This window comes from Sus scrofa, chromosome 6 (assembly GCF_054392235.1).
Source record: "Sus scrofa isolate SSC_HxYL_T2T_F1_AM1 chromosome 6, Sscrofa_HxYL_maternal_Yorkshire_Landrace_v2.0, whole genome shotgun sequence".
Taxonomy (NCBI): Eukaryota; Metazoa; Chordata; class Mammalia; order Artiodactyla; family Suidae; genus Sus; species Sus scrofa.
The window spans coordinates 63,557,554-63,574,740 of NC_139388.1; the positions used below are offsets into that span (position 1 = coordinate 63,557,554).

At 46.8% G+C, this 17,187-nt stretch overlaps 1 protein-coding gene across 4 annotated transcripts in view; it reads right to left on the minus strand.

The window, feature by feature from the left end:
• Positions 1-17,187, minus strand: part of RDH13 (retinol dehydrogenase 13) — a 40,328-nt gene that overhangs the window by 12,791 nt on the left and 10,350 nt on the right. For 2 of the 4 annotated variants that reach the window (XM_021094989.2, XM_084962130.1), the window contains exon 1: positions 5,393-5,563. The exons of the other annotated variants lie outside the window; for them this stretch is intronic. In XM_021094989.2, the coding sequence (XP_020950648.1) occupies positions 5,393-5,457 (65 nt within the window). In that variant the 5' untranslated portion in view covers positions 5,458-5,563. Of the gene's footprint in view, positions 1-5,392; positions 5,564-17,187 lie in introns of those variants that run through there. 4 annotated transcript variants of the gene reach the window in all.

Sequence of the window (17,187 nt, forward strand, 5' to 3'; positions counted from 1 at the left end):
ACACAACATCCTTGAGGCTCTCACTCTGATCCTTCGGCCTCCCCCCACCGCCTTTTTTTTTGGCTGTGCCCATGGCGTACAGAAGCTCTCAGGGCCATGGATAGAACCCATGCCACAGCTGTAACCAGAGCCACAGCAGTGATAAGGCCAGATCCTTAACCCCCTGAGCCACCAAGGAACTCCCCTGCCTCTTATAAGGACTGTAGTGATGACACTGGGCTGCCTGGAAAATCCAGGACAATCTCCCCATCTCAAGGTCCTTAATGCAGTGACATCTGCAAAGGAAACATATTCACGGGTCCTGGGCACATCCTTGGGGGCCTTATTCTGCTTCTACATCCATGTCCCAAAGGCTAAATACTGGAAACAACCACATGTCACCAATGGGGACCTGGCCAAATAAACAATGTCATCTCCACACAAGAGAAGGCCCCTGTGCAAGACAGTAGGTACCACTGGCTAATTTTTAATTGAAGTTGATTAAAAATAAGCAGCTGTCCCTGACTTCAGACTATACTACAAAGCCACAGTCATCAAAACAGTATGGTACTGGCACAAAAACAGAAACATAGACCAGTGGAACAGGATGGAACACCCAGAATTACACCCATGCACCTATAGTTAACTATTCTAGGACAAAGGAGGCAAGACTATACAATGGAGAAAAGACGGTCCCTTCATTAAGTGGTGCTGGGAAAACTGGACAGCTACATGGAAAAGAATGAAATGAGAACACTCCCTAACACCACACACAAGAATAAACTCAAAATGGATTAAAGAGCTAGATATAAGACCGCATACTATAAAACTCTTAGAGGAAAACATAGGTCCAATACTCTCTGACATAAGCCACAGAAATATCTTCTCAGATCCGGGAGTTCCCATTGTGGCACAGCAGAAACGAATCTGACTGGAAACCGTGAGGTTGCTGGTTTGATCCTCAGCCTCGCTCATTGTGTTAAGGATCCTGGGTTGCTGTGGCTGTGGTGTAGGCCGGCAGCTGTAGGTCTGATTCGACCCCTAACCTGGGAACCTCCATATGCCGCAGGTGTGGCCCTAAAAAGACAAATAAATAAATAAATATCTTCTCAGATCCACCTCCCTCGAGTAATGACAATAAAAACAAAAATAAACAAACGGGACCTAATTAAACTTAAAAGTTTCTGCAGAGCAAAGAAAACCCTAAATAAAACGAAAAGACAACACACAGAATGGGGGAAAATATTTACAAATGAAGTGACTGACAAGGGATTCATCTCCAAAATATATAAACAACTCCTGCAGCTCCATACCAAAAAAACAAACAACCCCATCAAAAAATGAGGACAAAATTTAAACAGACAGTTCTCAAAGAAGACATACCAATGGCCAAAACACACAGAAAAAGATGTTCAACATCACTCATGATTACAGAAATGCAAATCAAAACCACCATGAGGTACCACCTTACACCGGCCAGAATGGCCATCATCCAAAAGTCTACAAACAAGAAGTGCTGGAGAGGGTGTGGAGAAAAAGGAACCCTAGTACACTGTTGGTGGGACTGTAAATTGGTGCAACCACTGTGGAAAACGTATGCAGAGTCCTCAGAAAACTACAAATAGAGTTACCATTTAATCCAGCCATCCCACTCCTGGGCATCTATACAGAGAAAACCATGACTCACAAAGACACATGGACTCCAATGTTCACTGCAGCACTCTTTGCAATAGCCAAGATATGGAAACAACCTAAATGTCCATTGACAGAGGAGTGGAACAAGAAGATGTGGTACATATACACAATGGAATATGACTCAGCCATTAAAAAGAACCAAATACCAGCATTTTTTGCAACATGGATGGACTTAGAAATTATCATGCTAAGTGAAGTCAGTCAGACAGTGAGACACCAACATCATATGCTATTGCTCATATGTGAAATCTATAAAAAGGATACAATGAATGTTTCTGCAAAACAGATACTGACTCACAGACTTTAAAAAACTTAGGGTTTCCAAAGGGGACAGATTGGGGGGTGGGGGGATGCACTGAGGGTTTAGGGTGGAAATGCTGTAAAATTGGGTTGTGATGATCTCTGTGCACCTATAAATATAACAAAATTCACTGAGTTAAAAAATAAAAATAAGGAGTTACTGTTGTTGCGCAGCGGAAAAGAATCCGACTAGGACCCGTGAGGATGAGGCCTTGATCAGTGGGTTAAGGACCCGGAATTGCCATGAGTTGTGGTGTAGGTCACAGATGCGGCTCAGATCTGGCGTGGCTGTGGCTGTGGTGTAGGCTGGCAGCTGCAGCTCCACTTGGACCCCTAGCCTGGGAACCTCCATATGCTGCAGGTGCAGCCCTAAAGACACAAAAAGACAAAAATAAAAATAATAAAATAAAAATTAACAGCCATACTTTTCCACTCTAAGACATTCAATTTTCCTTCTTTCTTTCTTTTTCTTTTTTTTTGGTCTTTTTAAGGCCACACTCACGGCATATGGAGATTCCCAGGCTAGGGGTCGAATCAGAGCTGAACCACGGCCACAGAAACGCCAGATCCGAGCTGCATCTGTGACCTACACCACAGCTCACGGCAATGCCACATCCTTCACCCACTGAGCGAGGCCAGGGATCGAACCTGTGTCCTCATGGATGCCCATCAGATTCGTTTCCCCTGAGCCACAATCGGAACTCCTCGATTTTCTCTCATTCTTCCCATGCTGGCACTTGCTTTTTACCTTGTTCAGAACTGAAAGACCACAGTATGAATGAAAATAAAAACAGTTCCCACTGTGGCACAGGGGGTTAATGATCCAGTTCATCTCTATGGAGCCCTGGCCCAGCTCAGTGGGTTAAGAATCCAGTGGATTTGTTGGATTGCAAAGGATTGCTGCAGCTGTGGTACAGGTCACAGTTAGATTCGATCCCCGGCCTGGAAACTTCTATACAGCACCGGTGCAGGTGCAGCCTGGAGGGGTGGGAGACGCATTCTATCTGGAGTTCTCACTGGGACATAGTGGGTTCTGTCTCTGGCCTCCCCTGGTGGGTTAAGGATCCCTCATTGCTGTGGGATAGGTCACAGATGCAGCTTGGATCCGGTATTGCCATGGCTGTTGTGGGGCCTCAGCTGTTGCTCTGATTCCACCCCTAACTGGAGAACTTCCAGATGTCACAGGTGTGGCCATAAAATTTTTTTTTTTTAATTACAGTCCCAGGTTTTTGGTGGTTTTTTTAAGGGCCGCACCCACAGCATATGGAAGGTCCCAGGCTAGGAGTCTAATCCGAGCTGGAGCTGCCCCGCTAAGCCACAGCCACAGCAATGTGAGATCTGAGGGACCTACACACCGCAGCTCACAGTAATGCCAGATCCCCGACCCACTGAGGGAGGCCAGGGATCGAACCTGCACCCTCCTGGATACTAGTCGGATTCGTTTCTACAACAGGAACTCCAAATTATTTTTTAATTTAAAAAAAAAATAAAAAATAAAATAAAAACAGCAGCCCATGAATTTTATTACAGGGAAAAAACTATTTTCATGTTTCTAGAGCTTTCAAAAAAAGGTAGTTAATATTTACAAAGCAGCTGCTGTATAGCCCTGGGAACTATGTGTGGTCACGTGTGATGGAGGAGGATAACATGAGCAAAAAGAATGGATCCATGTATGTGTGACTGGGTCACCTTGCTGTGCCGCAGAAAGTGTGCAGAACACTGTAAATCAGCTATAATGGAAAAAATAAAAATCATTATAAAATATGTATATATGTTTACAAAGCAGGAGTTTCATGCTTATAAATAACAAGATACCAGCCAACAAAACCAAAAATAAAGACTTTCTCAGAGCAGGAGGAACAAGTTCAAAATGAAGCCTCATCATCAAGCAGATAAACAAACCCAAAGTCATTATGCAAAGAGATTTACAGTCCATCCTTCCTTCCCTTAAGGGGAAAAAAAAAAAAGGTATTTCAATATTGCCATTATTTTCTGGCCTCCCAGCCGATCTCGCGTGTCACTGCAGTAAATTACATGTTGCTAATCCCGAGCACTTACCATGAGCTCTACCCGCTTAACAAATTTTTAAGTGTACAATATGATACTCCACCGTTACTGCAAGCACGACACAGTCATACTTGAAGTGCTCAAGTCATAATAAACAGGACAAATGTAAAATTTTCAGCATCACAGAAACTTCTACCCAACCGTGCTGCCATAGAATATTTGGCAGCTGTTTTTTGGAGGTTTCGAGGTTTTTTAAATTGAAGTTGATATACAAAATGATACAAGATACAAGCACAGTTTTTTTTAACTTTTTTTTTTTTTTTTTTTTTTTTTTTGGTCTTTTTAGGGCCACACTGGCGGCACATGGAGGTTCCCAGGCTAGGGTCCCATCAGAGTTGCAGCTGACCACCTACACCACAGCTCACAGCAACACGGGATCCTTAACCCACTGAGCGAGGCCAGGGATCGATCGGCATCCTCGGGGATACTAATGAGATTCCTTCACCACTGAGCCATGACAGGAACTCCAGTGATTTACAATTCTTAAAGGTTATATGCGGAGTTCCCGTCGTGGCGCAGTGGTTAACGAATCCGACTAGGAACCATGAGGTTGCGGGTTCGGTCCCTGCCCTTGCTCAGTGGGTTAACGATCCGGTGTTGCCGTGAGCTGTGGTGTAGGTTGCAGATGCGGCTCGGATCCTGCGTTGCTGTGGCTCTGGCGTAGGCCGGTGGCTACAGCTCCGATTCAACCCCTAGCCTGGGAACCTCCATATGCCGCGGGAGCGGCCCAAGAAATAGCAATAGCAACAACAACAACAACAAAAAGCTTATATGCCATTTACACTTAAAAATATGTGCTATATCCCCCATGTTGTACAAAGTATCTTTGTCGTTTATTTTATACCCAAGAGTTTGGACTTGTTAATTCCTTGTTTTGTCTTTTTTTTTTTTTTTTAAGCGAATTAGCCTAGAAACGACCAGAAAGCACCACAGTATGTGTATAACTCATACAATACAATCTTTTCATTTACTGAGTGTAAAACTAATTTGTTTCTCGAATTCCGGATATTCAGAGCTTAGGTGGAATACACTTTCCTTTTATCTGGGCCAGGACGTGACTTCTAGGAAGTGTTCAATAAGTATTTGCTGAATGAATTAATTAATCCATTAAAAGCCCGGAAGCAACCAGACCAAAATGTTTACCAAGGCCGAGACCCACCCCTTTCTCTGGGTGACCTTGGGACGTGACCTGCCCTCTCGGAGCCCAGGGTGTCCTGCATTCCCCCGGCCCACCGCGGGACAGGTGAGCTGAAGGACTCCAGGGTCGGGGAGAGGTTGGCGAGCTCCACCCAGCCTTGAGCTCGCCCACCTGCTCACCGTTCCCGCGCCCGCGGGGCCCGCACCTACTCACTTGAGCAGCACGGCGCCACCCACCGCCGTGCCCAGCACGGACAGCGGCAGAATGTAGCGGTTCATGCCGGGTGGAGCCGGGGTCCAACCGCAGCAGCCCGCAGACCCTCAACCGCAGCAGGTGCTAGGGGCTCGCCGCCTGGGATACACGTGGGGCAGGGCGGGCGCGGCTGCAACACGCAGCTTCCGGAAAGGGGCAGGGGGCGGGGCTTCCAGGGGAGCGACCAATGGGGACGGGCTGCGAGCGCAGCTACAGCTGGGAATGGTCGTTTCGGGAGCCCGGGGCGGGGCCGGATCAGGGGGCGTGGCCAATGTCTCTGGAAAGGGGTTGAGGGGCGGGGCCCACGCGCGGGTCCCCCAAAGTTATGCTCTTCCTGCTGCAATGCGCGGCGCAGTTCTGGAGGGACCCCCCGGATCCCAATCATACAGCTGCCGCATCCGGATGCAATCCTCCTTATGTCTTTCCAATATATCAGCCTGTTTCCTCATCTAAAAATATATATTCCTGGAGTTCCCGTCGTGGCTCAGCGGTTAAGGAATCTGACTAGCATCCAGGAGGTCGCAGGTTCGATCCCTGGCCTCGCTCAGTGGGTTAAGGACCCGCCGTTGCCGTGAGCTGTGGTGTAGGTCGCAGACCCGGCTCGGATCCTGCATTGCTGTGCCTGTGGCATAGGCCAACAGCTACAGCTCTGATTCAACCCCTAACCTGGGAACCTCCACATGCCACAGGTGTGGCCCTAAAAAATAAAAATTTTTAAAAAAGGATAAAAATATGTATTCCTTACAAACTACTATGTATGAAATAAACAAGCTACGAGAATATATTATACAGCTCAGGAACTATAGCCAGAATTTTATAACAACTTTAAATGGAATATAATCTATAAAACATTTCAGAGTGCCTGTTGTGGCTCAGCAGGTTAAGAACCCAACATAGTGTCTGTGAGGATGCGGGTTCGATCCCTGGCCTCGCTCAGTGGGTTAGGGAATCTGGCATTGCTCCAAGCTGAGTGCAGGTCAGATGCCGCTGGGACAAGCGTGTTGGTGTGGCTGTGGTGTAGGCTGGCAGCTGCAGCTCCGATTCCACCCCTAGCCCAGGAACTTCTATATGCTGCAGGTGCGACCTTAAAAAAAAAAAAAAAAAAAAAGGTTGAATCACTATTTTGTACACCTGAAGCTAATATAATATTGTATACCAACTATACACCTCAATAAATGTACATATGTATTCCTTGTAGCCTTTATGGGAGAATTTGATCATTTCAATGCTCGGAATCCAAGACCTACTAATCTGAAGGGGGTACCTAAACTCTTGGGGTCCTGGGGGAGGAGGCCATGGGAGAGCGTGCTCTGGGTCTGAAAGAGGAGGGAGCTGGGGTTCTGGACTCCCTAGGGCTGAGGGAGGAGAGGCTTGACCAGACTCCTGGGTCTGAGGAGGGGGCCACCCTGATTCAAAATGACCTCATCTTAACAAATTACATCTGCAACGACCCTATTTCCAAATAAGGTCACATTCCGGGGTCTATTGCAGATGAGGATTTCAACATATAACTATGTGGGGAGAGAGGGGAGAGGCCATTCAACCATCCCACTCATAATACCCAGAAGCTGGAAGCAACTCAAGAGCCATCAACAGCTGATGGAGTAAGTAACTGATAGTAAATCCATGCAATGGACTCTTACTTAATAGAAAGGAATGAATGGAGTTCCTGCCGTGGCTCGGCCGGTTAAGAGCCCGCCTAGTCTCCATGAGGATGCGGGTTTGATCCCTGGCCTCAATCCGTGGGTGAAGGATCCAGCGTTGCTGCAAGCTGAGGCGTAGGTCGAAGGTGCGGCCCAGATCTGGCTTTGCTGTGGCATGGGCCGGCAGCTACAGCTCAGATTCAACCCCTAGCCTGGAAGAGACTTGCATAAGCTGCAGCTGAGGCTCTAGGGAGGGAAGGAGGGAGGAAGAAAGAAAAAGGAATGAACCACTGGTACTTGCACAGTATGTATGATTCCAGTTACATGACAGTCTAGGAAAGGCAAAACCATATTAGAGCATGAAGACCAGTGGTTACCAAGGGCAGAGGGGCCGGGGGAGGCAGGTGGGGGAGTGATTACTGCAAAGGGAACTTCATGGGGGGATTTGGCAATAGTCTCTGCCTTAATCACACTGGGGTCTGTATATACGACTGCATACACTTGTCAAATCTCATCAGCATATTCACCTAAAAATACTGAATTTTGGAGTTCCCTGGTGGTTCAGTGGGTTAAGGATCTGGTGTTGTCATTGCTATGACTCAGGTTGCTGCTGTAGTGTGGGTTCCATGCCTGGCCCAGGAATTTCCACAAGTGGCAGAAGTGGCCAAATAAAAAAAATTTTTTTTAAATAAAGCATGAATCTTAGGGAGTTCCCACTGTGGCTCAGTGGGCTAAGAAGCTGATATCGTGTCCTTGAGGATGTGGGTTTGATCCCTGGCCTTGCTTAGTGGGTTAAGCATCCAGCAATGCCACAAGCTGCAGCATGGGGCTCAGATCCGGTGTTGTGGCTGTGATATAGCCCTCAGGTGTAACTCCCATTTGAACCCTAGCCCAGGAACCTCCATCTGCTGCAGGTGCAGCCATAAAAAGGAAAAAAAAGTGAATTTTATTGCATGTAAATTGTACTTCAAGAAAGCTGATGAAAAAGAAAACAACGCTGAAAAGACTTTAGTGATTTTGTTTTGAAAATTATTTGACCACAGATAAGCTGATTTGATTGGATCGGGTTTGTCAACGATCAAGACACATACCTGAGAATACTTATGAAATGACAGATATCTGACTAATAAATTGTCTCCAATGTCCCATGAGGTTTTCTTTTTTCTTTTCTTTTTTTCTGTCTTTTTAGAGCCACACTGGCCATTCCCAGGCTAGGGGTCCAATCGGATCTGTTGCTGCCGGCCTACGCCAGAGCCACAGCAATGCAGGATCCGAGCTGGGTCTGTGACCTACACCACAGCTCATGGCAACGCCAGATCCTTAACCCACTGAGTGAGGCCAGGGATCGAACCTGCGACCTCATGGATACTAGTTGGGTTTGTAACCGCTGCACCACGACAGGAGCTCCTCTTTTTTCTTGTTAAAACAAGACAAGACATGCTCTATTCAGTTAAAGCTGGTGAGTGTGGGTGGGAGGTGGCAGCAGTGTTGGGGGCTGGAGATGAAAGGGTCAGAGATCAGCACAACAGGACCTGGGTCAGGATGGAGAAATCCGAGGTCAGGAGTCTTGGAGGTGGGCAGTTTATCATCTCCTCTCCTTGGGGCTACGTGAGGTTCTGGGGGCTCCAGACGTCTGACCAGCAAGGAAAGGCTTGTCCTGCGAGCTCAGGGAGGCCCTGCCTCCAGCGACAGCATGAAAGCAGGTGACAGGACAAAAGCAGCTGGACAGCAAGTTCCAGGCTGGTCTCTAGGATGGGGATGTCCAGGATGAAGAAAGATCCAGAAACTCTGATGCATCATCTCGTGGCTCCAGCAACCAGAGGTGAGGAACGCCCGGTGCAGAGCCCGGGGAGGGTCATCAAATGAATTAACCACCTCCCCCACCCTGTGCCAAGGAAAATGCAAAAACAAAAGATAAAAACGATCCCCAAGCTGTCACCATCCCACAGAGCACAAACCAGTGGTTACTTAGGATAATGAGACAGTATTTTTTCACCCATCAGATGGGCAGGATGGAAGCAATGACAATATCAGGTGGGCAAGGATGCAGCAAAACAGGTAGGCATACCTGCTGGTGGGAGGGGCAATTAGTACAGCCTTCCTAAAGGGCCATTCGGCTCTACGTGGCAAAACCATCTCTGCCTGTCTTTGACCTAGCCATTCCCCTTGGAAGAATTTATGCTGAGAACAGTCAGTCATTGCAAAAGAAACATGCAAGGGGAAATGTTATCACACAGCCCTGTCTTTCTGTAAGAGTAAGACGCCAGCACAAATAAAATCAACCTCAATGTCTATCAAAGAATAGTCCTACTCTCCTATTCCTACTTCTACAACCCGTCTGAAAAATTACTGAATGAGAAAACCATGACTCATAAAGACACATGGACCCCGATGTTCATTGCAGCACTATTTACAAGAGCCAAGACATGGGAACAACCTAAATGTCCATCGACAAAGGAGTGGATCCAGAAGATGTGGTACATACACAATGGAATATTACTCAGCCATGAAAAGGAATGTAATACCGGCATTTTTAGCAACATGGGTGGGCCTAGAAATTATCATGCTAAGTGAAGTCAGTCAGACAGTGAGACACCAACATCAAATGCTTTCACTGACATGCGGAATCTGAAAAAACGACACAATGAACTTCTTTGCAGAACAGATACTGACTTACAGACTTTGAAAAACGTATGGTTTCCAAGGGAGACAGGTCTGGGGCTGGGGGGATGCACTGGGGGTTTGGACGGAAATGCTATCAAATTGGGTTGTGATGATCATTGTACAACTATAAATGTAATAAATTCATTGAGTAATAAAAAAAATTAAAAATAAAAAGAGAAAAAAATTATTCAATGAGCACCTCCTGCGTCTGAGGCACTGAATCTGGGAATTCAGTGACAAGTCAGACATGGGCCCTTCATTCACTGATCCTCTGAAAGTAAAAGTTAATTTGTCTGTATGTGTTTCTTTTCTGGATAGAGTCTGTCTACAGCTTTAAGAACACCCAGGAGTTCCTGGGGTGGCGCAGCGGAAATGAATCTCACTAGGAAACATGAGGTTGCGGGTTCAATTCCTGGCCTCGCTCAGTGGGTTAAGGATCCGGTCTTGCCATGAGCTGTGGTGTAAGTCGCAGATGCGGCTTGGATCTGGTGTGGCTGTGGTATAGACCGGCAGCTGTAGCTCCGATCAGACCCCTGCCTGGGAACCTCCACATGCCACAGGTATGGCCCTAAAAAGCAAGAAAAAAAAAAAATCCAAACTTCCTTAATCAGACACCGACACAGGCCAGCGGGGTGGTGGAAGCAGGCTGATTCTCTCTCTCTCTTTTTTTTTGGTCATCTTTTTTCTTTAGGGCGACATCTGTGGCATATGGAGGTTCCCAGGCTAGGGGTCGAATCAGAGCTGTAGCCACCAGCCTACGCCAGAGCCACAGCAACATGGGATCCGAACCGCGTCTGCAACCTACACCACAGCTTAAGGCAATGCCAGATCCTTAACCCATTGAGCAAGGCCAGGGACCGAACCCGCAACCTCATGGTACCTAGTCGGATTCGTTAACTACTGCGCCACGACGGGAATGCCAAGGAACTTCTGATTCTATTTTTTTACATTTATATACTAATTGAATGAGTAGAAAAAAACCTGTAATATTCTGCAGGGGGGTCTCTCTCTGCCAGACAGGATGATGGGTGATTTTGGTTTTTGCTTTTTGTTCATCTGCATTTTCTCCTTGTTCTGGAAAAGGTTTCTTCCTTGTTCAGGTGAAACCATCCATGAGACGTAGTGAAGGTCAGAGATTAAGCACAGGAGTAATGGGTTAAGAATCTGACTGCAGGGGCCAGGGTCACTGCAGAGGCATAGGTCCCATCCCAGGCCTGGAGCAGTGGGTTAAAGAATCTGGCATTGCCCCAGCTGTGGCATAGGTCACAACTGTGCCTCTGATTCAGTCTCTGGCCGGGGAACTTCACATGCAGCGGGTACAGCCATTAAAAAAAAAGAAAGAGGGAGTTCCCGTCATGGCGCAGTGGTTAACGAATCCGACTAGGAACCATGAGGTTGCAGCTTCGATCCCTGGCCTTGCTCAGTGGGTTAAGGATCCAGCGTTTCCGTGAGCTGTTGTGTAGGTTGCACACGCGGCTGGGATCCTGCATTGCTGTGGCTCTGGCGTAGGCCAGGGGCTACAGCTCCGATTCGACCCCTAGCCTGGGAACCTCCATATGCCTGTGGCAGCGGCCCAAAGAAATAGCAAAAAGACAAAAAAAAAAAAAAAAAAAAAAAGAAAAAAGAAAGAAAGAAAGGAAAAAAAAAAAAAGGAAAAGAGAGCATGAGCTCGATAACTCCAATGTCTGCCGATGGACAAACGGACAAACAAAACATGATATATATACACACACAGTGCAATAAGCTTCAGCCTTAAAAAGGAGAGAAATTCTGCAGTTCCCTTCATGGCTCAGCAGTTAACAAACCTGACCAGGATCCATGAGGAGGCGGGTTCGATCCCTGGCCTCACTCAGTGGGTTAAGGATCTGGCCTTGCTGTGAGCTGTGGTGTAGGTCGCAGACGTGGCTCAGATCCTGAGTTGCTGGGGCTCTGGCACAGGCCAGCAGCTACAGCTCTGATTCGATCCCTAGCCTGGGAACCTCCATATGCTGAAGGAGCAGCCCTAGAAAAGACAAAAAGACAAAAATAAAAATAAAATAAAAATTTTTAAAAAATAGGGAAAACACGTCTAAGGAAAAAACATGGGTGCTCAGTTCACATGCTGGTTCCCTCAACCTCAAATAGAGTATTCCCTCTCTGAGCCTTCCCTCTCTGAGCCTTTTCCTCCTCCTCTGTAAAATGGACTCCTAATATCCTCTACCTCTAAGGAAGGGTTAACAAACATTTTCTGCAAAGAGCTAGACAGCAAATAATTTCAGTGTTTCAGGCTATCTGGTCCATGTGGCAACTACTTGCCACTAGAGCGAGAAAGCAGCCACAGACAACATGCCAACAAATGAGCAGAGCTGTGTTCCAATAAAACTTTATTTACAAAAACAAGCAGGGGGGCCAAAGTTTGCTGGCCCCTGTCACAGAGTTTGGAAGGATGACCGAAAGTAAGTCATTGCATTTAATATATTTCCAGGCTCTTTCTTCCTCTCAACAATATACCTATATGATTTTTCCATGATAATTGATATAATTGCATCATTTTCATTTTATTTTTATTTACATAACATTACTTCATATCCCTAGTATGCATATTTTAATATCTTGTTACACTGTAATCTAGAGAAATAATATAATATAGTCTGTTACAATGTTTCTGATTGCAGGGTCAGTTTTGACAACAATAACTAAGTAAGTAGATATATTGATAAGGGTAATTCTATGTTATATTATTAAGGAGCCTGTATAACCTGACACTATCATAGGAAATATTATTTTCTCTTTGTAAAGAAGTAAATCGGAAGAACAACCAAAAAAAAGGAAAGTAATGCATTGCAGCACTATTCACAATAGCCAAGACATAGAGACAACCCAAGTGTCCAATGACAGAGGAATGGATAAAGATGATGTGGGACATATACACAATGGAATACTACTCAGCCATAAAATAGAACAAAATAAAAATAATGCCATTTGCAGCCACATGGATGGAACTAGAGATTCTCATACTAAGTGAAATAAGACAAATATCTTTTGATATCACTTATATGTGGAATCTAAAATATGGCACAAACGAACCTATCCACAGAAACGAAACAGACTCACAGGCATGGAAAACAGACTTGTGGTTGCCAAGGAGGAGGGAAAGGGAGTGGGTTGGACTGGGAGTGTGAGGTTAAGAGATGCAAAGTGTTACATTAAGAACGGATATGCAATGAGGTCCTGCTGGGCAGCACGGAGAACTATGTCCCATTCCTTGTGATGGAACATGATGGATGATAATTCGAGAAAGAGAGTGTACAGATGTATGACTGGGTCCCTTTGCTACACAGCAGAAATTGACAGAACAATGTAAATCAACTACAGCAAAACAATTTTTGAAAGAAAGTAATTCATGACAAGGACCTAACCCCCAGTGCCTTGACGGCTTCTCTTATTATCAAGAGAACAATGCAGGCAAATCCCTTCCTCCGAGGACCTCCTACTTGATTCCCAGACGCACCCAAGACTCCGCAGCTTTATCATTGTTGACCTTGCTAATAAAGTCCTGATGCGTGCTGGGTGCTGTCCCAGGTGCTGAGAGAACGCTCCCCCGTCGGAGGGCTTCCAATTCATTCTCTCCGTCCAGGAGGTCTTGGAATGATTTGATGCATGGCCATCGTAACTGGACCAATTAATTTGGGTTTGTTTGCTTCGTACGGGTGCTAAGAGTAGCACAAGCACGGCTCCAAAACCGGGAGGAAGGGAGGGCGGGAAGGAGGGAGGAGGGGCAGAGCAGAGAGAGCAGGGAAGGGTGATGAGAAGGAATTAATACAGGAAGGGAGAGAGGCGGGGCTTTGCCTGAGACAGGGCAGGAACCTTGCAGGTAGCTGACCTCCCAGCTCCAATGGGGTGAGGAGGGACCCTGAGAGCCCATGGGAGGCAAAAGAGCCCTCTGTTAGATGCTGGGCAAGTTTTCTCTGGGAAGTGGTGTTGATCACAGCCAGAGGGATACACAGGATTTCCTCAGGTCAGGAAGGGAGCTCCCCACTGTGGGATCAGCTTCAGCAAAAGGTAGCACACAGGTGTGTGCAGATGTTGAGGGCGGGGAAGTCGTGGGAGGCGGGGAAGGAATGAGGCCGGAGTGGTGGGAAGATGGAGCCAGATTCCAGGTCAAATACCGGCCTGAGAAGCTTGGCTTTGATTCAGAAGTTACTGGGGAGCCACAGAGGAGTAATGAGCAATGGAAGGTCATGAGCCGATCTGTGTCTTCGGAATTCTCCAGCCGAGATGTGGAATGTGAACTGGAGGGGGACACACGGGATGTAGAAAGAGCAGCACTGGGGACCCATTAGGGAAAGTTAGCTAGTTCTTCCCCTAAGATCCATTCTTCCTTTCTTGCTCACAGTACATGACCCACTGGTTTATAGCTGGGTAGGTGAATAAAAGAATAAAGAAGCATTTCCCAGCCTCCTCTGCACCTAGCTGTGGCCATGTATCTAAGTTCTGACCGACAAGGTGTGAGCAGAAAGGACATCGGTACTTAAAAGAAAAAACAGCTCCCCCTTTCTTCCTTTCTTCAGGCTGGACGGCAGATCTGATGGCAGGAGCTGAAGCAGCTGTTTTGGCCCACGATGTGGAAGCACCCACTCCCCTTTTTTTTTTTTTTTTTTTTTTTTTTTTTGCTTTTTAGGGCTGTATTTGTGGCATATGGAAGTTCCTGGGCTAGGGGTTGAATCAGAGCTGCAGGGGCTGGCCACAGCCACAGCAATGCTGGATCCAAGCCGCATCTGTGACCTCCGATGCAGCTTGGGGCAACACCAGATCCTTAACCCACTGAGCAAGGCCAGGGATTGAACCTGCATCCTCATGGATCCCAGCTGGGTTCTTAACCTGCTGAGCCACAGTAGGAACTCCCTGGAAGCCCTATTTTTTTTTTTTTTTTGTCTTTTTTGCCATTTCTTGGACTGCTCCTGCAGCATATGGAGGTTCCCGGGCTAGGGGTCAAATCGGAGCTGTAGCCGCTGGCCTATGCCAGAGCCACAGCAACATGGGATCCAAGCCGTGTCTGCGACCTACACCACAGCTCACAGCAATGCCGGATCCTTAACCCACTGATCAAGGCCAGGGATCGAACCCGCCACCTCATGGTTCCTAGTCGGATTCATTAACCACTGAGCCACGACGGGAACTCCTGGAAGCCCTATTTTTATCAGAGCAATGAGATGGAAGGAGCCTGGGCCCCTGGTAATCGTGGAGCTGCCAGACATGCTCCAGATCAACTTTAGGAAATAAATTTCAACCTGATTTGAGCCACTAATAGTCCAAGTCCCTCTGTTAGAGCAGCAATCTTCCCCATATCAGAAAACGGGAACTCCCAAAAAAAAAAAAAAAAAAAAAAAAACCAACAATAAAAATAAGAATAAATAAATAAAGCTGCTATGAATGTTCCCATTAAAAAAAAGAAAGAAAATGAAAACTCTAAATATATATATATATAAATTACTCTAATATATATATAAAGCTGCTATGAATATTTCCATTTAAAAAAGAAAGAAAACAGGAACTCTAAATATATATACATAAATAACTCCAAATATATATATATAAACAAACTCTAAATATGTATATAAATAACTCTTATGTATATATATATAAATAAAGCTGATATGAACGTTGCCATCAGAAAAAGAAGGAACGCACACGGGAACTCCAGCTCCCCAGTTGCCTAGTGTGAGACATGGAGGCTCCTCTTTTTCCCTCCCAATCTGCCAGCTCTTGCTTCAAAAACACATCCGCACCCTCAGCAGTGCCATTGCTACCATTGCTCCCTGGATTCGTGGGAAGCCTCCTGTCAGGTCTCCCCGCTTCCTCCTGTTCTCACCTCCAGCCTGTCCTCCGCACAGAACTGAGGGGCTCCTTTTGAAACGTAACCCAGGTGCCATTGGGGAACCGGCTTGGTCATAAATGATTCAAGCAAGAAGCACCCGTGGATGCCAAAGCTGAGGCAGGGAAGGCTGATGACACACGGGGTAGTGACGGGTCTCAAGGACGCTCTCCACGAGTGTGCAAGCCGCTTCTTTACATGCTGTGTGATCTCAATGACACAAAAAAACCCCAAACCAAACACTTCTGTAAACCAACTCGAATAGAAAAAATAAAAATCATTATATATAAAAAACTTCATCAAAACACTTCTGCAGCCCTGTCAATTTCTTTCTTTCTTTCTTTTTTTTCTTTTCTTTTTTTTTTTTTTTTTTTTTTTTCGCTTTTTTAGGGCCACACTCTCAGCATATGGAGGCTCCCGGGCTAGGAATCAAATCGGAGCTACTGCTGCTGGCCTACACCACAGCCACAGCAACTCGGGATCTGAGCTGCATCCGTGACCTCCACCACAGCTCTCGGCAATGCCAGATCCTTAACCCACTGAGAGAAACCAGGGATCGAACCCGCAACCTCATGATTTGTAGTCAGATTCGTTTCTACTGCACCATGACAGGAACTCCCCAGCCCTGTCAGGTTCTGATCCCTGCAGTGACCTGGGAATCCACACCCCACCCCCATCACCTCCCTGACTTCATGTCCCAGCCCTCTGCGCTCTGCACTCGGCTTCAGAATTGCTGGCACTGCGGCGTGGGCATACCCACCCCAGGACCTTTGCACTGGCCATTGCCTGGACATCCTTCCCCTGGTAGAGCCACTAGGTCCTCACTCAAATATCTTGGTGTCAGCAGGGCCTTTCCCAACCAATAGAATCCCCCAAACACCTGCTGGAGGCCCCTGGCCCTCCTCCCGGCTTTATTGCCACCATTTGACATTCTCCACCTTTTTTTAATGTTGTTTTCCACCAGAATGTGAATTCCATGAGGGCAGGGTTGGGCCCGCTGAGTTCCACGGCACCTAGAACTGTGCCTGGTATCAAGCAGACGCTTAAGAAACATCTGCGGAATGAAGGGATACATGTCTGGAATCCATGAATGGTCATCAGAAGCTTAGGATTGAGGCTGCCTGTTACTTGGGGTGTCAGAGCCGGTGCCGGGACCCAGGGCTGTCTGTCTACAGAACCAGCCCTTGTCTCCACATATGCATCCGGTCGTTTAGTGAATGGCTCACTCCTTTGTCTACGTCTCACCCATCGGCTGAGCACTGAGCCTGTTCTAAGCACTTTAGGTGTCTTTTTTTTTCCTCTCACTCTTTTTAGGCCCGCACCCATGGCACATGGAGGTTCCCAGGCTCGGGGCTGAATCAGAGCTGCCACGGCAGGCCTACACCACAGCCACAGCAATGCCAGATCCGAGGCCCCTATGTGACCTACACCGCATCTTGTGGCAACGCTGGATCTTTAAGCCCCTGAGGGAAGCCAGGGATTGAACCTGCATCCTCATGGACGCTAGTCGGGCTCTTAACCTGCTGAGCCACCATGGGAACTCCCACTTGATGTGTCTTTTCACACTTCATCTTCCCATCAGCTTTCACAGTGGG